The following is a 24925-nucleotide window of genomic DNA, read 5'->3' as shown; positions in this document are numbered from 1 at the left end:
AAATCTATAATGGTGCAATTACACCACTGTATCCAATGATCTGTGGGATGTATCATCACAGAAGCAGCCGAGTACAACATATTCCTGATGCCTAGAGTGGACACACAGGGGAATGTGTCTCCAGACAGGGAGGACTTCCTGTCATACCTTTTCTGGAGCCTCCTCCCCTTGTGTATGACCAGGTAGATGGGTGTGACCCTAGCAGACCCTGTGAAAGGGAAAGCCACACAGTCATCTTCCCTTTTTCCCTTTACTCCTTTCAGAGTCCTCTTCTGGCTCTTATCCAGCACATGGCTCATCTTTACAGAGGATGGAAGCCACAAAGTAGAAAGTCCGAGGCATAGCTCAGACTTCTTTTCTCTGCAAATGTAACTGTAACCACAAGATAAAGCCTGCCTTCAAATTACTGCTGTGAACTGAATGTAAGTAAACTTTACTCTTACTTTTAAAGAAGACTGTTGTGTTATTATTATTATTTTAAGAGGGGAATAAAAGGGGAAACTTACCAGGACCAATCCAGACTGGGTCGCTTAATTTAAATGATTCTAATGAATCCATCGATGTGCTCTGCTGCTTGCTCACTAGCGTGAGTGAGGAGGGATAATATTTAATCAATATATCCTCTCCTACCTCTCTCAACATTCCCACAGGCTCAAGAAAGTAGTTTCTGCACTTGTTGTAGAGGGAAGTGAGGGGTAGACAGGGCTCATCAACCTGGGAAGGGAGCCCACCTAGGAGAAGGAAAACTCTTATCCTAAACCTCCACTACCTTGAAGCATATCTATGGGAGAAGAAAGAGCTAAGGAGTAAACCCTACACAAATCCAGAGCGGGGTCCCTAAGGCAGTTGAATGCTGCCTTGTACGCTTCTTTCTGGCAGCTCCTGCAGCTAAGCTGGTGCCAGACACATTGCTCTGCTTTCCTTTGGACCACATGAGTGAGGATGAGAGTGGCATATTGTCATCTTGGCAGCCCAGGACCTCCATACACACTGTCCAAGCTTGAGCACAGGGGAGGTCACATCAATGTTGCAAACACAATGGTTTGACCATCAGACCAGTGGTGGCACACTTCAGTCTCTCGAGACAGACGGGTGCCAACAACAACACTGCTGTAATGCTAGCAGCACTAACGACAGCTTGGGTATTGGGATGTGAAACAGCAGCATCAAACATGTGTTCTTGTGATCAACGCACACGCCCCCCTTGAGAATATACTGGATGCAGTTACTCCCTGATGTAGTCCTGAAATTCTAAGGCTAAGATTAGAAAACAGTTTATGTTTCTTGAACAGGGCCCATTCACGCCCACCTCAAGCCACCTATGACGTCACGTTTTTGGACTCTAAGGGCATTTTCATAAGGCATGAATAATCCCTGTTGTTAAGAGGCGTTAGAACTAAGGAAGGCCCAGAATCCAGCTGAGAGTACTCAAAGCGTTAGGCATACCTGAAGTAGCATTTTGAATCTCAGCCTCTGAATACATTCTTGCCAATTGTGATTCTTACATGGCTACTGCTTGGTCATGATCTATGGCCTCTTATGCAGCTGCATGAAGATGTTTCAATTCGTGCAGGAGGAACCGTGGCATTGGTTATTTGGGCAATTACACCCCATGAAATCAGAGCAATATGTTTCTGGTTTACAGGCTTCCTTGTACAATTAATTACCAGGACACATTGGGTTGGATCCAGAGATCCACAGGTGGAAGGTTTTCACATCTTCCTCTTTGGTGATCATTCACAGCCAAGTAAGATTGTCTTCCATAAACACAGTTTTAACAATGAGTCCCTAAGTGACTGTTGAGGCCAATTCTGGAACCACACGTCCTTCCAAAGTGGGGACATAGGTTTCCAGGTGGGAGTTGATCACGGTGTGGATTTGCCAAGCATGCCTTCCTCTTAGCACGTTTCTCCCTTGCATCCTGAGTTCGAGTGTCTTCAAAGCCCATGACACCTTTGGTAAAGGCTGTTTTCCAACTGGAGGGCTCGCAGGCCAGTGTTTCCCAATTGTGGTGTTTATACTACATTTCCCCCCAATTGTGGTGTTTATACTACATTTTTAAAAATGATATATCTTAATCAGCCAAGATACAAGCAAGCTTTTGCCCATGAATACAGCACTTTTGCTCCTCTGTCACAGTGTAGCTTCATTCAACCAAGATGTTTCTACTTAACAGTCATTTTGCATTTTGTCAGAAATGGTTTCCAGAGCAAGCCAGGATCTTTACACCAGCTCTATTTGCCCATGGCATGGGCTTTAGCTTGCATTGTGAGAAGGATAGGAGGCAAGCACACTAGACAAACCAACCTCCTTTCCCCCCCTCTTAACTTCACCACTGCCATCTCTTAGTTTTTCTCTGGCTGCCTCCGCTAAACAACCCTTAATCAATCTGGATTTCAACTGGCCCAACCTACTCCCAGTACTAGGTAGAGTAGTACAGCACGTAGGTGTGGAGTGAATAAAACAGCTTCAGATGAATTCCCTCCCTCCATGCCCCCCACCAAAAATAAGCTTTTACTGAAGGATTTAATAAGATAACATTTTTTTGATACAATAGTTTTAGGAACTGAACTGGACAAAATGACAGGAAGGATTTGAAACCTGCGGGACCAGAGATTTACAGAAGATTGGAAGGAGTATATGAATTATTTGAAGAGCAACTGGTAATCAACAAATTACGCTAGTAGGACTACAAGCAGTTTTGTAAGGAGAAATATACGAAGTGTTACAAAGTAGAAAAAGATAGAGATATTGGTTATGAGATTGAAATGTAATAGGGAAAATAAGAAATGCATACTAAGAGATTAGACTGGAAAATTTTCAGACAGGACTGATGGAAGTCAAAAAAAATTGAATAAGAAGTAAAAGTATGTTTAATTACTGTTGAAAATGATATGTTAAAAATCTAATAAAATAATATATATATATATATATATATATATATATATATATATATATATATATGTATATATATATATATTTGCTTTCGTAGATTTTCACGGGTACAGGAATGCAGGTTTTGGTGTCTTCGGGTGTCTTCCCGTGTAAGAGTCGGGGTGTCTGGGCGACGTTTCGACGAGGTCTCACTCGTCATCTTCAGGCTGGTGCTTTCGGCTTCTTGTTACTGGAACAGAGCAGAATCTGGTGTTTGAGTTCCTATAAAGCCAGAGCACAACTAAATGCAGCACAGCCATCTTCTCAGAAAAACTCTTCACAAGCTCAAGAGGTCAAGACACGAAAGCTTTAGCAACTAATCTACACTTAATGACCCACCCAGTGGTATTCAGAATATCACTCATGAAATCACTCAAGATATCCCCCAGTAATTAAGGAACAAAAGAAGAAAAGGCACACTAATCTAGGAACTTCCTCTCTGCCCAGAACGTTGGAGGCTATACACCACACCCCTCAACAGTATTTATAGGAACTCAAACACCAGATTCTGCTCTGTTCCAGTAACAAGAAGCCGAAAGCACCAGCCTGAAGATGACGAGTGAGACCTCGTCGAAACGTCGCCCAGACACCCCGACTCTTACACGGGAAGACACCCGAAGACACCAAAACCTGCATATATATATATATATATATATATATATATATATATATATATATCACAATAGTTTTAGGAAGGGAAGTCAATTTTACAGTTTGAGTAATTACTCATAAGACTGAATTGAAAAACTAAACAGTGAAAAATGCATTCTGCTATACCTCTTCTATGCTGCTGCCTTAACCAAGCCAATTATCAATTTCCATCCATTGGTTCAGCGTCTGGGTCCATGCTCCTCTCCTAGTTTCTTCCTCCTGCAGTGTCCAGCAATTCTCTAACACTTCCCAGTATTTCTGTTCTTCTAAAGTAGGTCAGCCCCTTTTCTCTCTGGCAGATTTCCAACTCCAACACTTCAAGTTTCTGACTATACAACCTTGTCATTAGGCACTTACTTACTAGCTTAACCAATCTCCATCCCAAACTTTAGCCAGTCAGGAAAAGGATAGAGTTAGGTTTTTATTGCTCCTTAACAGTCAAGTTCCTAGGATGAACCTTTGACCTTCTTCTGAACTACTTCCTGAGCAAAGCATACACTTCTGCTTTGACGCTTCCGGTATACTTGAGCCTTCTGCACACCAAAATCAACCATTTTACAAACAAAACCCTGACACAAAATGCCCCAAAGTCTATTCTTTCACACAAGGATCTTGCACTTAATCAGGAAAATCCCTTCCTGAAAAAGAGCTCCTCTGAAGTCAACCTTGAAAGCTTTATTTGGGGGCAGGTGTAATATTTGTGCACACAACTGTCACACAACAGGAAGGAGAAACAAAAATGCTTTACCTTCCAAAGTATTCCTGAAGCTGAAATTGGCCATTTTGTCCATGGTCCCTGCTTCATATTGGGTCAGGCTTAAGCAGAACTCAACCTCTTCTGAAGATGGAAGCCTGGGAGTTCTCCCTTTGTCGTGGTTCCCAGGATTTCGAAGCACAGGACCTTCGTTGGTGCCATTGCAGAGCTCTTGGCGGCTGTTGTACTCTTCTGAATGGCTGCAAATCACCTACGAGATACACATATAGTATTGCAACTGGTGCATTGAGAAGTAAAGTTGCTTTTAGAAGTTCTGATGCCCCATTTCAGTTAAGGAGATTTGTGCATGTAATCAAAGCTACCCAAACATTATATACTGGATCTGTGGGCCAAAAAAAATCAGATCCAGATCAAATTATGAATGCTATCCATTTGTACCAAATTTATTCGATTTGTAACCCAACTTTTGAAGACATTCTGATTGGCAAATACAGTAGTGTAGGACAGGAACAGTATAGAAATGATACCCTACGGACAACAGTGTACAACAGTACACTGAATGTACACTATCATGCAAGTGAGTACACTCTCTTAAATGCATATTATGGACAAACCCTAATGGGAATTGTAGGCCGCAGATTACCAGGCATCATTTATTGAGAGGGTATTTGGTGTATAGTCCATACCTGCATTTACCAAGGAGACTGGGGGAGAGACTGGAGGAGAAAAAGGAATTAAGTGCATACATGATAGCCATTTCCACATATCTAAATGACTGTGACATGGAAGATGGAGCAAGTTTGTTTTCTCCTGCTCTGGAGGGTAGGACTCGAACCAATGGCTTCAAGTTAGAAGAAAGGAGATTCCAATTTAAGATCAGGAAGGACTTTCTGATGGTTAGAAGTCAGAGGTGTTTGGCAGTAGAATCAACTCCCTCAGAAAGTGGTGGGCTCTCCTTTGGAGATTTTTAAGGGGAGGTTGGAGGGTCATCTGTCATGGATGCTTTAGTTGAGATTCCTGCATTGCAGGGGGTTGGACTGAATGACCTTTGGAGGTCCCTTCCAACTCTATGATTCTATGCACTGGGCTAGACCTGTAGCCAATATAATTCAATTCCCCTTATCTGTCAATGACCATCACCAGATGCTTCCACCGACATGCAAGAACCTCAGGACAGGCAGATGTGAGATAATCTACTCTTTTAAAATCTCACCATAATCCATATTCAGTCAGAGGTTTTAGCTCTGAAGCAGGAGAATTCTTAATTCCTTCCCAAAGTGCATCATTACACAGCTTGGTTCTGGACAGATATATTTGTGTCCCTGCCCCCCCTCCCCTCACTAATATGGATCACCAATCCCTGCTGGAATTTGACAGCGTTGTTAGCTTTTGTTTCACCATGGAAACACATTCTGCTGTTTCATTACACATGAAGCGAAAGGGCATTTCCTTCGATCAGATTCGAAATCTGCGACTTTTTCGACCGCAACAAGGATCCGCTTGTCCTTCCCATATCTTCCTGCCGTGACACACTTTCGTATCTTGTGGAATTTTGTGAAAGAAGTAATTCTTAAAATACCTGCTCTTCACAAGGTGGGTTAGTTCATGTCCTGGTATGATCACCTCTTTGAAATTCTGCTTTATTCACCCGTAACAAAGGAGATACTTAGACACCGGAAACTGAATGAACAAATGAACAATGGATCAGATGCCATCTCACACGTCAACTCAGAAATGGAGGGGGCACATCTGAACAACAGACAGGTGCAAACCTAAATGTCCCTAATTTTATCCTACATTAAATCTCAGAACTGAACAAGTGTGAACTGAGCTTAACAGAGCCGATTTCATTCACACATGGCATCTACTTATCTATGATTGTGCAATGAGGCAGTCCAGAGTTGGGACAGTTATTCCCCATAAGTGGAGGGTGCAGTTTCAATCCCACCTGCCAGCCTCATACATGGGGATACATGCATCCAACTGAAGAATCCTTATGTATTGTGTCTCAACTGCAAAGGATGCATTCAGAATTAGAGCTGTACCTGTTTTAAAATGACTGTGGACATGCCCACAAGGTGGGGATAGATACGCCCAGTAGCTAATTGTTTTTGCCAGAAGCCGAACTGCAGCAGAGCAGATACAGTGCTGCATATGCTGAATACACGTCTAGATGCTCCAAGTGTCCCTATTTTCCAGGGACAGTCCCGGATTTACAGAAGCCATCCCAGTTTCTGATTTGATCCTGGAATGTCCCACTTTTCCTTAGGATGTTCCTATTTTCATCAGAGAAATGTTGGAGGGTATGGAGTTATGTGACCCCCGAGACAAAGAGATAAGTAATTATACAACCTTTAAAGGACACCTGAAAGCAGCCCTGTGTAGTTTTATTATACAGTGGTACCTCGGGTTAAGAACTTAATTCGTTCTGGAGGTCCATTCTTAACCTGAAACTGTTTTTAACCTGAGGTACCACTTTAGCTAATGGGGCCTCTCGCTGCCACCGCACCTCCGGAGCACGATTTCTGTTCTCATCCTGAAGCAAAGTTCTTAACCCAAGGTACTATTTTTGGGTTAGCGGAGTCTGTAACCTGAAGCATCTATAACCCAGAATACCACTGTACATGTTGGAAGCTGCTCAGAGTGGCTGGGGCAACCCAATCAGATGGGCAGGATATAAATTTAAAAAAATGATGTTGATGGTGGTGGTGATGGTGATTGAATAGGACGTCCCTATTTTTATTGGAGAAATGCTGGAGGATTTGTAATTGGCTGCCAATTAGCTCCTGGGCTATGATTAAAGTGCTGTCTTTTTGCAGATAAAGCCCTATACAGCTTGGGACCAGGAAGCCTGAAAGATCCTCACTCCTTTTGCACCCGGTCGACTGCTGCACTCTGCCAGGAGGTCCACAATGTAGGAATCAGGCCTTGAGTGTAGTGGCCTCTACCTTTTGGAATTTCCTCCCCTTGAATATTAGACAGGCATGTTAGGAGTTCAGCCTACACTCGAGTAGGACCCTGGCAGAGACACAAGCCCGACTGGCATGTTCTCTCCCTCCTGGTCGATCGTTTGGGAGTTTCATAAGCTTTCTTCAGCCCAAACATCACAGCAACCGATGCCAACCGACACCGACACACTTAGGGATCTGCAGTTTGCGCAGTTGCGTAACAGCCCTCAGCAACTCAGCATTTTGGCTAATCTACTTTATTTACATATAAACACACAGAGCACTGCAACATGTCACCCTCTCTCTCTAGCATCAGGCAGCAAAGAGGAAAAAACAAAGGACAACAGTCCCACTTCACGCAACACAGTAACACAAACATCCTGTCTCCGTCACTTTCCACTCTGTGGAGTCAAAACATACACCATCAAGTGATGGACAACAATCCCATGACTGCAATTATGGAGCAGGAATTCTAACAAGTCCCTGTTATTTTCCTGGTGCCTACTGAAGACCTTCCTCTTTCAAACAGCCTTTTTTTGGATGGGGGGGTAGAGAACCAATGGTGAATCTAAACTGGAATTGTATTTAATATGTTTTAATAGTTTCATAATTTTTTCTTTTCTGCCCTGGGCTCCGTTGGAAGAAAGGGCAGGACATAAATTTTTAAAATTAAAAAAATCAATAAAATAAGCACAAAGAATATCAATTCCCCCCCTTCTACCCTCACAACCCCCGCTATGATCGCGGCTTTATGTAACACATCGTGTATATGAAAATAACTATCTTCCTGCCGTTGCGAGATATTTTCCTATCACATCTACTTGTGATTGAAAATGATGTGTTGTGGGTTTTTAGTATCTTGGAAGACAGAAACAGGATTCAAGATGATCTTGACAGGTTGAGAAACTGGGCCAAAAGCTAAGAGAAATGAATTTCAGCAGAGGCAAATGTTAAGTTTTGCATTTAGGTGGGTGTGCGGTGGTGCTGAGGAATTAGATATACAAATATAGGATGAATCTTGGCTTCACAGCAGTATTTGTGAAAAAGAATACAGGGGTTTTGGTAGACGACAAGCCAAGTGTGAATTAGCAGTGGGAAAAGGGCTCATGCAATTCTAGGTTGCACCGACAGAAATATATTGCTTTGTTCAATGTTAGCCCTACTCACAGTTGACTAGGGATGTTGGAGAATTTTGATGGAAGCAAAAGTGGACACTGCTAGTGTTTACTTATTTGTCCCATTTCTGGAATAGAAATCAGTCCAGCAATTAATTGTTGTCATGCACGGTTGTGGTTGTTTTCAGTCCAAAAATGATGCACAATTGATTACTCCCCACCCCCAATTTAAATGACATTTCCTTTGCACTGAAATAGAGGCCATACACATTAAGGTATACATCATTCCGATATAAGCATAATTTACGTATAGTACAGTACTCATTTTAGGTTAAATAGCAGACAGTGAGATGGAAAACATAATATTCAGCAGGCACCGAACTGCAGCAGAACGGAAACAGTGCTGACTGTGATGAAGACAGATTGGAATAGAAATCACTGCCTTCTTGCTCCCGTAGAAGAGACCCATTGAAATGAATGGACATTACTCAGGTTTCTTAATTTCAATGGGTTGCACTCACTGTGGTGCTAAGCAGATTTTATCTTGAGGAGTGGAATAATCTCCCCCCCTGCTGTCCCTGCCTGGCACCTAAATCTGTTTTGGGTTTCCCCCCATCCCCCCAGAGAGGATTTGGGGATGGCAAACATTGAGGGAGAAGAGAGGAGAAATCCCCTTGCACTAGCACGTAAATATAGTTGAGCCTACCCTGAGTGGACAAACCTAGACAGCATCTTAAAAAGCAGAGACATCACCTTGCCAACAAAGGTCCATATAGTTAAAGCTATGGTTTTCCCAGTAGTGATGTATGGGAGTGAGAGCTGGTCCATAAAGAAGGCTGATTGCTGAAGAATTGATGCTTTTGAATTATGGTGCTGGAAGAGATTCTTGAGAGTCCCATGGACTGAAAGAAGATCAAACCTCTCCATTCTGAAGGAAATCAGCCCTGAGTGCTCACTGGAAGGACAGATCCTGAAGCTGAGGCTCCAATACTTTGGTCACCTCATGAGAAGAGAAGACTCCCTGGAAAAGACCCTGATGTTGGGAAAGATTGAAAGCATGAGGAGAAGGGGATGACAGAGGACAAGATGGTTGGACAGTGTTCTCGAAGCGACCAGCATGAGTTTGACCAAACTGCGGAAGGCAGTGGAAGACAGGAGTGCCTGGTGTGCTCTGGTCCATGGGGTCACAAAGAGTCGGACATGACTAAACAGAAGAAGGTACGTCTTCACACAGTGCTAGTTAAACTATGGAACTTATTCCCACAAGATGTTTGATAACCAGCAACTTGGATGGTGTTAAAATTTTTTTGACAAATTGATGGAGGAAAAAAGTTTCAATGGCTGCTAACCCTGATGGCTTTGTTCTACCTCAACTGTCAGAGGCAGTAATGTTTCTGAATCACAGTTGCTGGACACCATGGGAGGAGGGGAAAGAAAAAGAGTTTGGATTTGATATCCCACTTTATCACCACCCGAAGGAGTCTCAAAGCAGCTAACATTCTCCTTTCCCTTCCTCCCCCACAACAAACACTCTGTGAGGTGAGTGGGGCTGAGAGACTTCAGAGAAGTGTGACTAGCCCAAGGTCACCCAGCAGCTGCATGTGGAGGAGCGGGGAATTGAACCCGGTTCACCAGATTACGAGTCCACCGCTCTTAACCACTACACCACACTGGCACTCCGTTCCCATTTTGGGGCTTCCCAGAGGCAACAGGTTGGCCACTGTGAGCACAGTGGACTGGACAAGAAGGGCCTGAACCAGCAGGGCTTTTCTTATGTTCTTAGAAATCACAACATTGGAACTCAGGGTGGTATTCAACTAAGCTTTAGTAGGAGCAGACCCACTGAAATTAATGGGTCAAATGTCATCATGTCCGTTCATGTCAATGTTGAAGTCAGAGTAGCAAAATCGCAGCTAAGAAGCTCTAATAATAATAATAATAATAATAATAATAATAATAATAATAATTTATTATTTATACCCCTCCCATCTGGCTGGGCTTCCCCAGCCACTTTGGGCGGCTTCCAAAAGAATATTAAAATACTATAATACATCAAACATTAAAAGCTTCCCTAAACAGGGCTGCCTTCAGATGTCTTCTAAAAGTCTGGTAGTTGTTCTCTTTGACATCTGGTGGGAGGGCGTTCCACAGGGAAGGCACCACTACCGAGAAGGCCCTCTGCCTGGTTCCCTGTAACTTGGCTTCTCGCAGTGAGGGAACTGCCAGAAGGCCCTCGGTGCTGGACCTCAGTGTCTGGGTAGAACGATGGGGGTGGAGACGCTCATTCAGATGACTGAAACCCTTCTTTGGACATTAAGCTAATGTCCAGACTTTAACATTCAAAAACTTTACTTGCAGAAACTTATAGTTATGGAAGAATAATATTTACAGTCATATGCTTCTCCAAGCATGGGCTTATAATTTTTTCTTCTAACTTCCAAACAACTGTATTTTTCTGTTTCCAGAGCTCAGCACTTTCAGCCTTCTGTATCTCAGAAAGGCCATGCCTTGCAGCTCCTATGAGAGATTTCCACTTTTATCTCCTCTTCCAGCTTTGCTCTCTTTCTTCCAAGCAGAGAAGAAGCACTCTGACACTCTGTTCAACTTAGCAGTGTTCACAGTGGGTTCTAAAACACAGCCATCTTGCTTCACATAAAATGGAGTCTCTCCTTCACATCTCCCATGTGACCAACATTAACCAGTCACATGAGAACTGCTAAAGAACTCTCTGGAATTCATTTACCAACCAATCAAATTTAAACACATGGTAATACATACAAGCATTTGCAATTTCAGTGAGAAAATTGTGTAAAGCATAATTGAACACCTATTCACTCAGTGGCAGAGCACATGTTTTGCATGGGAGAAAGGCATAGGTTCAATTGTTGATGTCCGCAAGCAGAGGTGGGGAAGACTCCTGCTTTGAGAGCCTCTTCCTCTCAATGTCTCCTGAGGTAGATGGACCAACGGTCTGACTCTGGTATATAATGCCGCTTCCTTTGTTCCTATTCTAGTGTCATTGTTAGAATCCTTGCAGGAAAGCAATTCAAAATCTGGCCTTTGATTCATGTTGGTATGACAACAGTGTTTCTCCCCAGCACGTCTCGGTACCTCTAAAGAAACACCCACCCTGACTTCTCTTCTAACCTTTCTATAACCATGTTTTCTTCTCTATAAATAAAGTATAGATATGCAAACATTTCACACCCATTTAAAGGCATTCAACCAATGTATGAAATCAATTCTAATTTTACGGCTACCAACAGTCCCCTAGCATTCAGTACCTTTGTTCATTCAGATTGCAGGGGAAACAGAGCACACAGTGGAACATTATCTCGGAATTTGTTGTTTTCAAAAGGGTATGAGTGAGAACAAGCTTTAGCCTTGTTCAGGAACTTTCCTGACCATATGAGAGTTTAGAATATGGAGGTGGGCCAGGGGTGTGCACACAAGCATCAACTCCAATGTGCCTGGGCATGGGGGTTTCTTTGCAGATCTTCATGCATTCAGCACAAAGTCTGAAAATGGTTTTTAAGCATATTCTGTTGAATAAGAGTAAGATGGAGTTCTCCATCTCAGGGAAGCCATTAAGACTGTGTGCACATCGTACAGTTAAAACACATGGCTTCTCCCAAAGGATAACGGTAACTGTAGTTTGCTAAGGGGAATGTGAATGGTTGCACCATGGGGATAAAACTGCAGTTCCCATGATTCTTAGGGAGAAGCCATGTGCTTTAAAGGTATGTTATGCACCCAGCCTAAGTGTTTTCAACAGAGGAATGCTTAGGAACTCTTTTCAGACCTTCTCATTAAACTTCTGGTCATCAGCTTCTTTGGGCCTGTGGGCACATCTGAAAACCAAAGAAACTGTGGTGAGGACCATACATGCACTGCAACCACAGCTCTTACCACCAGGAATTTCTTCCTGAGGTTTAGTCAAGATCTCATTTCTTGTGATTTGAATCCATTGGTTGCTACCCTCTGGAACAGCAGAAAAAAGGCTGCTCCATCTTCCATGTGGTGGCCCTTCAGGTATTTGAAGATGGCTATCATACCATCTCTCGGTCTTGTCATCTTCAAGCTAAACATACCCAACACCCTCATATGGTTAAGTGAACGCCTGAACAGGTGTCAGGGACTGGGCAGAGGAGAAATGGTGGAGACCGCCTCCCCAGCCTGACCCTTCCAGGGAGGAGGAAGAGGAAGGCAGTTTAGATTTACAACAGGGGTTTGTGGGAGGTCACAGCTCAGAGGCAGATGAGGGGGAAAGTTGGGAAATAATGGGAGGGGAGGGGGAGGGGGAGGAGAAAGAAGCAACAGAGGGATGACAGCCGACAGTCATGGTGTCCTTAGAAAGCATTTCAGACCCCAGAACCCTCCCAGAACCCAGCGAGCCTTGAAAGTAGGAAAGCAAAGAGCTCAAAGACATGTGCCGTATTTTTTGCTCTATAAGACTCACTTTTTCCCTCCTAAAAAGTAAGGGGAAATGTGTGTGCGTCTTATGGAGCGAATGCAGGCTGCACAGCTATCCCAGAAGCCAGAACAGCAAGAGGGATTGCTGCTTTCACTGCGCAGCGATCCCTCTTGCTGTTCTGGCTTCTGAGATTCAGAATTTTTTTCCCCTTGTTTTCCTCCTCCAAAAACTAGGTGCGTCTTGTGGTCTGGTGCGTCTTATAGAGCGAAAAATACGGTAGCTTTAGGTCTGTAGCTTTAGGTCTGCAAATGTTGTGGAACTGATTACTTCCCCTACCCCTAATTTGCATTGCATTTCCTTTGCAACGGGTGGAATAGCATAATGATGATGTAGTTAATTACATAAGTGATGTAAGTTTTGTAATTTTGCCACAGCAGACAGCGAGGTGGGCGGGAGGCAAACTGCAGCAGAACAGCAACAGGGCTGTGTGTTACTAATACGGGATGAAATGGGAGGGGGTGCCTTTTTGCATCTCTAAGGAGCGTTAGATTTTTATTTTATTTTTCTTTTAAAAGTGCTTTCAGGTTTTCCTCAGTCCTTGGGTTCCCTTTGTTCATCAGTCCAGCAGCGTGGGAGAGCCTCTTTGGTGAGATGAAATCCATTTTTGGTGTTTTTTAAAAAAGAGATTAGCTTTCGGAGGGATGTGTTTGTGTGTGGGAACATAAACTGTTTTTGACAGTTTTGATCGCAGGAGCAGGTACCTCAGAAGACCGTAAACACGAGAGAAGCATGCTTTGCAATTGCAGAGGAGTAACAAGAGTTGGCTGAGGGGAAAAGGAAAAGGTTGGGCTGCGTGAGGAGTGGGGGAGAAGTCAGCATTTTAGCATGCATTCACAGTTATCGCTGTTTCCATGGCAACATCTCCACGGAATAAAGTATGCTCTCCTTTCTTTCGAAGAGGGGAAGCAGAGTTTGAAATGGATACTTCACATAACCCCCCCAAACAACAAATCCACAACAAGTCTTGAGTGCTCCCTGATCTCCTGTGTAAGTGTCATTATATTATTGCAGTTCAAAAAGCTGTTTCTTTGAGACTCCCCTGTGAAAGAAAGTGTTTTCTTCTTTTAAAAAAGATGCTTTTGCTTCTTATTTGCCCACTGAATTTCCACAAAGCCCTGAATAGCCTACCTCCTTCATCCTTTTTTTTATTTTGTTCTGGACTTGACAGCCTTCTGGCATTAAATCTCTCTTCCTCCACCCCATTTTCGAGTGCATTCTCCTCTTGTTTACACTGCTGGGAGTTGCAAGAAATCTCCGTGAATTCTGAACTTAACCCAGCTTGAGAGGGATCAAAAGCTGTTTAATGAGTTGTGTGAAAACTTGCAGGAATCTTTTGTAATTGCCTAAGTCAGGAAAGGGAAACCTCAGATTTGGGGTGTGTATGTGTGTATGTGTGAAATGGGAACTTGCCCCAAGCAATACCTTCTCTGTAGGCCATACCCTACAGAGACATCACCTTGCCAACAAAGGTCTGTTTAGTAAAAGCTATGGTTTTCCCAGTAGTGAAGTATGGAAGTGAAAGCTGGACCATAAAGAAGGCTGATCACCAAAGAATTGATGCTTTTGAATTATGGTGCTGGAAGAGATTCTTGAGAGTCCCATGGACTGAAAGAAGATAAAACCGATCCATTCTTAAGGAAATCAGCCCTGAGTGCTCACTGGAAGGACAGATCCTGAAGCTGAGGCTCCAGTACTTTGGCCACCTCATGAGAAGAGAAGACTCTCTGGAAAAGACCCTGATGTTGGGAAAGATGGAGGGCACAAGGAGAAGGGGACGACAGAGGACGAAATGGTTGGACAGTGTTCTCGAAGCTACCAGCATGAGTTTGACCAAACTGCATGAGGCAGCGGAAGACAGAAGTGCCTGGTGTGCTCTGGTCCATGGGGTCACGAAGAGTCGGACATGACTAAACAACTAAACAACAACAAAGTCAGGAGTGGGAAACCTCAGACTTGGGGTGTGTATGTGTGAAATGGGGACAAGCAATACCTACTCTGTAGGCCATACCCTCACCTGCTCTGCTCATGCACATCTTGACTGCTTTTTCTTGACTGAAATGTCTCATTGAACCGCGTTAATGCCTGCTCCCCACTTTTGCATTTATACCATAATTTTCTATTAATTCTTTTTCACAATAATCTTCATATCAAATAGTTGCATTGCTTCTTAAATTGACTTCCCACCTCCATTTCTGCAGTGTTTCTACTCAAACCTTTTCTGCTACATTATATCTTTATCTATTACAAAACAGATGAAATCTCTGTTGCAATTATTTTATCATTTCCCTTCTGCTTCTTTTATCTCAAATCCTGGCCACAATTTCATTTGACTATAGTATTTTTTTTAAAAAATAGTCCATGAAAGGCCTCCCTTCTTCTATATAAAAAGTTCATCATTTTGATCTCTAAATATCACTGTCAGTTTTGCCATTTCTGCATAATCCATCACTTTCAAAAGCTACTCTTCCTTTACTAGAACCTGCTCTCCTTTCCGTTTCTGTGCATATAATATTCTAGCTGCGCTTGTCACATACATAAATAGTTTTGCCATCTTCTTTGGAACCCCCTATCCCTATTATGCCTGTAAGGAAAGTTACCTGAAGGAACGTCTCCACCCCCATCGTTCTGCCCGAACACTGAGGTCCAGCTCCGAGGGCCTTCTGGTGGTTCCCTCCCTGCGAGAAGTGAGGTTACACAGGGAACCAGCCAGAGGGCCTTCTAGGTAGTGGCGCCCTCCCTGTGAAACGCCCTCCCATCAGATGACAAGGAAATAAACAACTATCTGACTTTTAGAAGACATCTGAAGGCAAACCTGTTTAGGGAAGTTTTAAATGTTTGATGTTTTTCATATTCTGTTGGGAGCCACCCAGAGTGGCTGGGGAAACCCAGTCACATAGGCGGGGTATAAATAATAAATTGTTGCTGCTGCTGCTGCTGTTGGTGTTATTGTTGTCTTTTGGGAAGAGCCTGTTCCCTACTTTTCCAGTCATCAATCCTACACACAAGAATCTGGTGCAAAGCATATTGGTGTAGGTTCAGATCAAAACCCTGTTCAACAGTGGGGCAACTGCTGCCCTGCCTAAGCCCACCAAAGGAAAAGGGTAAAGGTAAAGGGACCCCTGACCATTAGGTCCAGTCATGGACGATTCTGGGGTTACGACGCTCATTTCACTTTATTGGCTGAGGGAGCCGGCGTACAGCTTCCGAGTCATGTGGCCAGCAATGGGAGCTCACCCCGTCGTGGGGATTCGAACCACCGACCTTTTGTTCGGCCAGCCCTAGGCTCTGTGGTTTAACCCACAGTGCCACCCATGTCCCCTGCCAAAAGGAAAACAAGCCTTTTAAAATAGTGTTCTGCATCAGGTTCCAGGGTCACATGACTGAGCTGAATGGGCTTAGGATCCAGCCGAAGTCTTTTCTTGAGGGTCCCATCCGTGTCACACCCCTGGAATTCCCCCTTTGCCAGGGACTTATAACAGCCCAGGCTGAGGCAAGGTGAGCAAGTTAAACCAGCGTATCTTCAGCTGACCCAGAGTTGGAGACTTAACAGCAACTGAACTAGAGATTCTCTGCTCATCCTAAGCAGGTCATCCTATCAGATCTTGCCATAGAATTGCCCCCTTTATATAAAAAAAGCAATTTTTTTTTATTTGCAGATTTATCAAGGGAAAGAAAGAAGGAAACAAAACAAGATGAGAAGAAAGAAATAGATAACAAAAATAATAACCAAATAATATAACAATACAGTGGTACTTCAGGTTACATACGCTTCAGGTTACATACGCTTCAAGTTACAGACTCTGCTAACCCAGAAATAGTGCTTCAGGTTAAGAACTTTGCTTCAGGATGAGAACAGAAATCGTGCTTCGGTGGCGCGGCAGCAGCAGGAGGCCCCATTAGCTAAAGTGGTGCCTCAGGTTAAGAACAGTTTCAGGTTAAGAACGGACCTCTGGAACGAATTAAGTACTTAACCCGAGGTACCACTGTAGAACATCAATCCACATTGTGGGTACAGTGACCATCAATTCAGGAATCTTAAGTTAGACATATAAGCTGATATAAGCCCTGCAGTTGCGCACGTGGGTATCAACACAAAATTGATGCCCATTTGAAATATGCTTGAACGTAGCTTGGTCAGAGGACCATTGCAAAAAAATTAAAATGGTGGGTGACTATCCTTCCAGGCTTGACGTGTAAGTCTCTTAGCCACCATAAGAGCTCACAAAATCCATTTTTTCTTGTGCAGCCATTAATCCCCATACTACAGGAATATAGTTTAAAAGTACACGGACACTTGCAAATATCACGGATTTCCCAGGTAGATTTCTGTAACTGCTTCAGACTAAACGGAATTCACCCCTGGCCAAGCCATGTCACGTGCCTCAAAAGAGGCGTTCTCAGCATTCAACCTCCAGCATCTGTCTATGATAGACAGTACCTTTCTATGCAAACATTGCGGAGTCCAATATACTCTATATATTTACACCTTTTCTTTATATGGATGAAGAATGGAAGCCTCTGACATTTGCATGACTGGAATACAGGTCCCTTCCCAACATGTGTGTCATTATCATGCACGTGACCTCTGGCCAATTTCGGATCTGAAAGGGGGTAGGCAGGGGAGGAATATGGTGGGTTGGCGCAGGGTGGGAGCAAGCCAAGGGAGGGGCGAACTGGACTGGGACTTCTGTGTGTCCCGTGGGTGTGTGGGGCAGCCAGGAATGGAACCCCCACTTAAGCAGGGATTCCCCTGCACAGCCTACTATACAAAAGTGAAAATTGCATCTCTTGCTCCGTCCACTTTTGCCTCTGGCCACACGCACCACTAGCATGCAAACCACCACACACCCCTGAGATTGCCCACAAAGGAATGGGCTGGGGCAGCACCACTAAACAGAACTCTAGTCAGTCACATCACTGGGAGGTTGAAGGAGAGGGGGGTAGGGAATTACAAGGTCAGCGCAGTGCAAATGCACCCGACTGGCTCTGCAAGTGCGTTTGCGCCATGCTCTCCTCACCGCAGCCTCACCCAGTAATCAGCAGTGATGCAACCAACCAGAGCTCAGGTGAACTGTACCACCACACCACCGGCTTCTGCCCAATCCTCGCCCAAACATTTTCCTGAAGCCCCATAAGACTTCCTTATTTGGATCAGCATAGAATGTAGACCCTCCAAATATTGGTATATACAGTGGTACCTCAGGTTAAGAACTTAATTCGTTCTGGAGGTCCGTTCTTAACCTGAAACTGTTCTTAACCTGAAGCACCACTTTAGCTAATGGGGCCTCCCGCTGCTGCCACGCCACCGGAGCACAATTTCTGTTCTCATCCTGAAGCAAAGTTCTTAACCTGAGGTACTATTTCTGGGTTAGCGGAGTCTGTAACCTGAAGCGTCTGTAACCTAAAACATATGTAACCCGAGGTACCACTGTAATCCTCATCACACCTCACCACTGGCTGTGCTAGCTGAGGCTGATGGGAGTTAGAATCCAACAGCACAGCAGGAGGTTAGACCAGATCACTCTTGGGATCCCTTCCAACTCTACCATTCTATGATTTTAGAGGATCACAGGTTCTCCAATTCTGATTTAACAGAGTCATAAAGGCCATACTATGACCATTTCCCCCCAGCTGGCTACAATAGGCAGTGCTTTATCTACAACACAATAGACAGTGTTTTATATTTTATCCTGTTGGTTCTGTTTTCAGTGTTGCCACATTGCTTGAGGCCCTAAGAATGGATTTTTCAAAAACAATCATCAAAATGACACACTTTACAAAACAAAATCCTCAGCACTCTACCAAACAGGTTAATTGGGACTATCTTTCATAACAAAAAGCAAAAACTTTCTCTAGTGACAAAGGATGCTAAATGAATAGACATTTCCCTTGAGAATACTCAGACTCCTTTCTTGCCTGTTAAGGTATAGAGTTAATTGATTCATTACTAACATCTTGGCTCTGGGGGAAAGTAGGAGGGAGGAATCCCACCTCCATTCCTGTTTGCGGAAAGAAGTTGCTAACATGTGTGCTTATGTTTCCACTGTTTTAGCTCTAAACATTTTAAGCTTGATGGCCATAAGCAATTTGGCACACATTCAACTTGCCATACATCATGAAAATGCCTGACATGTCCGGGTTTCTGGGTGTAAAAATGGTGTTGGGGGGGATTTTTTGCCAAACTGGCAAAATGTCAGGGAAAACCTGGATGTAAAAGCAGCAGAAAAGGGACGCGGGTGGCGCTGTGGGTTAAACCACAGAGCCTAGGACTTGCCTACCAGAAAACCGGCGGTTCGAATCCCCGCAACGGGGTGAGCTCCGATTGCTCGGTCCCTGCCCCTGCCAACCTAGCAGTTCGAAAGCACGTCAAAAGTGCAAGTAGATAAATAGGTACCGCTCCGGCGGGAAGGTAAACGGCATTTCCGTGCGCTGCTCTGGTTCGCCAGAAGCGGCTTAGTCATGCTGGCCACATGACCCGGAAGCTGTATGCTGGCTCCCTTGGCCAATAAAGCGAGATGAGCGCCGCAACCCCAGAGTCAGTCACGACTGGACCTAATGGCCAGGGGTCCCTTTACCTTTACCTTTAAAAGCAGCGGAAACAGCTCCAAAAGCTGAAAATCACTATTTTGTGGGGAGGTTTCCCCAATAAAGCCCAACTATACTGGTTCAACCAAAGCTCAACAAGAAATTTTCAAAAAGTGAACTTTCAAAAAAGTTTACTTTTTGAAATATGGCAGCCCTAATGGCACACATAGAGACCCCACCTGCAAAAACAAACAAACCCATGCTTATTCCATCTCAGAGCTGAATACTGAGAGACAATGTGGTGTAGCAGTTAGAACATTGGGCTAGTACAGGGTTTCCCAAACTTGGTTCTCCAGTTGTTTTGGGACTACAGGTCCCATCATTCCTGACCACTGGTCCTGCTAGCTAGGGGTGTTGGGAGTTGTAGTCCAAAAACAGCTGGAGAACCAAATTTGGGAAACCCTGGTCTAGCATCTTGGAAAATCAGAGCTCACTGGGTGATCTTGGGCCAGTCACCATCTCTCAGCCTAACCCCTCTCACAGGGTTATTGTGAGGGTAAAAATGGAGAGAGTGGGAAGGTTTAAGCTCCTCTGAGTCAAAGTTTGAAGGAGCTAGGGTTGGGGAAAAATTCCCCCCTGTTTCCCTCGTGGATTCATCCTGCTCCTCTTGCCCTGCTCCCACCTCTGCCTGTTTTGAAGTCATACACATAGGGTGTGTGTGTGTGTGATGTTTGCATGTGAATCGTCCTAAGTAATATAATGCACACCTGAATTATTATTAATTAAATTTGTATAACTCCCCATACCCACAGGTCTCTGCGCGGTTGCAACATTGGGTTACATCCCATTGCTCGATATCACATATGCACTTGCGTTAGTGGCAAATTGGTGTGTCAGGGCTATACTTCAGATGTGATGCCACAACCCCTCTTAAACCTTGCAAAGTGCCCATCTTTGTTGAAGGATCAGCTTTTGGCTTATCCACGTTCATGGTGAGGCAAAATGCCTACCAAAGATAACAAACTGCTACAAGTGGGATTTGCAATAAAATGTTGCATTGTGGAGTTCTTCCCTTCAGGATTGCAGCCAATTTCCCCTCCCACCCATCTCAACCCCCCCCCCAAAGCCTGTTAGCACACTATAGCCATTGAGTAACTTAGTCCTCATTGGCCTATTTTGGGGGGTTCCGCCTTTGTATGATTTCTTTTCTTTTCTTCTTGTACTTACTTAATCCTTAGCGTTGCCCCAGTCCTGTGGATAATGCTGCCTTGTGCATGTGTTTCTATTTTGGCTACATAAACTCGTAGCCTGATCACCAGAAGCAGAGAGAATTAGGTAAAATCACATTTATAGAACTCAGTCTCTCTCCTCCAATCAGCTGCCACTTATCTGCTGGCGTTCAGGCTGTCTGTTTACCCAGGTGTTTGTGGCTGCCTGGATTGTAAACCAGCTGACAAAATGGATTTCGCTGCTGCTTTAATCTTTTGGTCGTTTGCGTTTTGACACATCATAGTCCCCAATTGCTTCTTGGAGAGCACATTGCATTTTCGATAGGCTGTAAGTCACTAGCAGAACTACGGTTGGGAAACTGGCGTCTCTAGTTAGAAGGATCTTGTGCATCAGTGCTGGTGGGGAAGACCTCTTCATGGAGATGATGGGGAGCAGGGGCAGAGGAAGGGGGGTGCAGACTGCCCCAGGTGTCACCACTGAGGGGGGTGACAAAATGTTGGGCGGCACTCACCGCAGTGCCTGCAGTATGCCCGAGCCATGCGTCTCTCTTGGGAGTGATGTGGTGGCTTGTGTGCACACAGGCTCCACACTGCCCCACCTGCTGCATCCCCCCGGCTGAGTGGGAGGAGGCAGGCAGGCTCCAGAGGCCCCACAGTGCGCCCCGCCCCTGGGCACACCACCCCAGGCACCTGAGTGGCTTCCTCCGATGGTGACGGGGAGCCCTTGCCACTCAGAATACAGGACCATCAAAACCTGCCTTATACTGCACCAGACCAATAGTCTGTCTAGTTCAATGTGTCCTACACTAGAATCATAGAATCATAAAATCATAGAATCCTAGAGTTGGAAGAGACCACAAGGGCCATCGAGTCCAACCCCCTGCCAAGCAGGAAACACCATCAGAGCACTCCTGACATATGGTTGTCAAGCCTCTGCTTAAAGACCTCCAAAGTAGGAGACTCCACCACACTCCTTGGCAGCAAATTCCACTGTTGAACAGCTCTTACTGTCAGGAAGTTCTTCCTAATGTTTAGGTGGAATCTTCTTTCTTGTAGTTTGGATCCATTGCTCCGTGTCCGCTTCTCTGGAGCAGCAGAAAACAACCTTTCTCCCTCCTCTATGTGACATCCTTTTATATATTTGAACATGGCTATCATATCACCCCTTAACCTCCTCTTCTCCAGGCTAAACATGCCCAGCTCCCTTAACCGTTCCTCATAAGGCATCGTTTCCAGGCCTTTGACCATTTTGGTTGCCCTCCTCTGGACACGTTCCAGTTTGTCAGTGTCCTTCTTGAATTGTGGTGCCCAGAACTGGACACAGTACTCCAGGTGAGGTCTGATCAGAGCAGAATACACTAGCAGGAAGTGACACTCTGGCATTTCAGATGGGGGTACTCTCAGGGGACAATCCCTATCTAGTGATGCCAGGGATTGAACTTGGAATATTCTGCATGCAAAGAAATGCTCTACCACTAGGGATGGCTGAATATGTCGATTTCAGTTTCTCATTTTTCCAGCCTTAACTTCCACATGTTTGTGATTTGAAAAACAAACTCATATGAAAACTCGTCAACCTTTTAGTGCAAATTTCTCCTAACACTTTTGTACGCAATTTTCCCTAATACACAACTTATTTATTTATTTTTTTGGCATTACAGCTTCCCCTAATAAGATGCATTTTTCGTATGCAACTTTCACTAATCCTTGCATTTCTGTGCACACTTTACTGATGCATGTGCATTGCAAAATTTGGAGGAGTGCAAATATCAACGAATGGCAGCATTTTGGTTCGCATATTGCTTTGGCGAACCTAAATTAAGTTCACTTTTAAATGCAAACTGAGTTACAGATAGGTAGCCGTGTTGGTCTGCCATAGTCAAAATAAAAAAATTCCTTCCAGTAGCACCTTAAAGACCAACTAAGTTAGTTCTTGGTATGAGCTTTCGTGTGCATACACACTTCTTCAGATACACTGAATGCAAACTGAATTTAACTTCTCTCCCACCTCAACTCACTGGTGAGCTATGATCTTCCACTAAGGTCGATTAAGGCAGCTCCGCATGCTCATACAAATATGCAGAAAAACACAGCTGTTCGTGGCATCCTGGTGCACAAAGAGACTTAAAGGTACGGTTTCTCCTCTGCCCAAGTCAGCAGAAACAGATTCCCACCTCCCTGTGCCTACCTGCCACGAGGAGAAGAAAGAGGCTGGGCTGAGTAAATTTGGGTTGCTAGGGTGCCTTCCGCCCATGTACTCATCCGTGCAGATGTCGCAGCTCTCGGCGTCTCGCCAGTCCCAGTAGGGGATGGTGAAGTTCTCGTTCCCAGTGAGCTTTTGGATCTCGTGTTCCCACATGAGCAGGAAAAGACGGTGCCACGGAAGGAACCCCGGAGCCTCGTGGGCAAAATCGATATCCCTCCACACATTGGTGCCTCCAAGGAGTGTGTCCCGAGAGACGTAGTAGTGCATCCAGACAAAGAGGTCGTACACGTTGATGTCTCGGAACATGGGCAGCGAGCCATTGTTCATCTGGGCATACGTTCCGGTGGCGATGACAAAATCCCGGCTGGTGGTATGCTTGGCTAGGTTGAGGTAGGCAAGGAACTGGTTCTTTTCCCTGGTGCTGAGCTGGAAGATGTCTTTCCTCACCCTCAGCTTCCTCTCTGTGCAATTGGGACCGGCAAAGTTGAACTTGCAGTCGGCACAGCTGAATCCCATGAAGTTGCCAGAGCATTGGCACGTCCGGTTGTAAAACACGGCGGGCCAGTCTTCCCGGTCGTCCACTCCGGAGAAGGGAAACTGAGGGCCGAGAGGGGCGTCTGAAAGTAGGATCTCGCGACAGGATCCCCTACCTGACAGCTCCCCACAAGGGGAACCATCGCCAGGCCAAACGGGACAGCATTCCTTGCTCAACAAGCTGTCGGCATTGGCGCATGCCCGAGGGAACTGGCCAGAACTGAAGGGCAGAATACCCAGGAAGATGCCAACGTGAAAGAGAGACATCTTCATTCAGACCTAGAGTCCAGTGGTTCAGCAGCTGGCAAGGAACAAGCTTCTGTCCCTACACTTTCAGAGCCCTGAGAAATTTTCCCGACATCTCTCCAGAACATCATCCAGTCTCACTTCCATCTATCCCCCTCCCCTCCCCTCAACTTTCTGTAATCTGATTATCACATGTCCTGGGCTCCGTCCAAAGAACTCTCACTCCCCTTCCCCCTTCGGCTCCAGTTAGTATAGAGACTTACTATGAGAATCTCATCTTCTGCCTAGCACATGATCGCTTTTGATGTACCAGCAGCACAGAGGGTGGAAGTCTTGGTCACACACAGGAACTTGGGTGCTTGGCATAATGTCTCATGGGGTTTCTGTGCAAAAGGAGGAGGATTGAGGGCTGGGTAAGGCTGGGAGCGTGTAAGGAAATCCCACAGAGCTTGGCGCAGTTGGTGAGCGAGCCCAGCGCAGCAAATCTGCAAATTGCTAAAGAAAACTGGTCTGGGGTTCCTCAATCATGCCTTTTAGAGAAAGGCCTGATTTTGTGCATTTTCCAGACAGAAAGAAATATGCATAAAACTATCCCGTAAAAAAAGAAGGAGGAATAGAAGGCATAAATAGGGAACATTGACATTTTGGTTCTCCATTTGAATTTAGCTTGGTGAACAAAGGAGCACGCTTTCATAAAAGACCATGCACTCCTGCATGAACTTGCTCTGAAGTTCGGCTCATCCTCTGAGGTGCTTCGCCAGATGCTTGCCCTGTTGGAGATGACAAGGGTGGCAGCTGGAGAAAAAGTCATCTTGGTGCCCAAGTTGTAGAATGGTCTCTCAATGAAGGCTTCCTAATGCCAATGCTTATGTATTTTAGACATAGGTGCCGAGTCCCTATGAAGGGCACTCACAATTTTTGTGTGTGCCAGAGCTGTGCACGCCATGTAGGCATTCATGCTCGACAGTGTGCATGTCCGAGGTCAGCCTGCCTGCTGATATGCACATGTGACGTCAGCACACCACAGGGTATGCTGATGTCAGATGCACACACTGGCAGGCATGTTGATGATGGTGGTGATGATGATGATGATGATGATGATTTATTATTTATACCCAGCCCATCTTGCAGAGTTTCCCCAGCCACTCTGGGCAGCTTCCAGCAAAACATTAAAATACAAGCCAGCCTGCTTTTAGATGCCAGGCAAAGACTATCATAATAATCATCACTATCATACCTGCTTAACTGCTATTTTAACAAAGGTTTGTTCTGCATTAAAAATAAAAAGAGAAGTACTAAAACTTCTTTTAATTGTTAACATGTAGCAAATTAGTTTGCATCAAGAGTT

The 24925-nt window shown here is 44.7% G+C and overlaps 1 protein-coding gene and 1 long non-coding RNA gene across 2 annotated transcripts in view; one reads left to right on the top strand and one right to left on the bottom strand.

Annotated features, from left to right (window-relative positions):
• LOC309530691 overlaps positions 1–2923 on the top strand; it is a 228983-nt gene extending 226060 nt beyond the window's left edge. The window contains exon 2 of the long non-coding RNA XR_014218852.1: positions 2778–2923. This is a non-coding gene — a long non-coding RNA (uncharacterized lncRNA). The remainder of the gene's footprint in view (positions 1–2777) is intronic.
• Positions 1–23782, bottom strand: part of TYR (tyrosinase) — a 55166-nt gene extending 31384 nt beyond the window's left edge. Inside the window, exons 1-2 of the mRNA XM_082219374.1 lie at positions 22780–23782; positions 4334–4550 (exon numbers count right to left, since the gene is read on the bottom strand). Coding sequence (XP_082075500.1) covers positions 4334–4550; positions 22780–23604 — 1042 coding nt within the window. The 5' untranslated portion in view covers positions 23605–23782. The remainder of the gene's footprint in view (positions 1–4333; positions 4551–22779) is intronic.
• Positions 23783–24925: the final 1143 nt, after the last annotated feature.

The sequence above is a fragment of the Podarcis vaucheri genome (assembly GCF_965113315.1).
Source record: "Podarcis vaucheri genome assembly, chromosome: 4".
Classification (NCBI taxonomy): Eukaryota; Metazoa; Chordata; class Lepidosauria; order Squamata; family Lacertidae; genus Podarcis; species Podarcis vaucheri.
The sequence above is the reverse complement of the archived record's forward strand: the minus strand, read 5'-3'. Positions and strand labels throughout refer to the sequence as shown.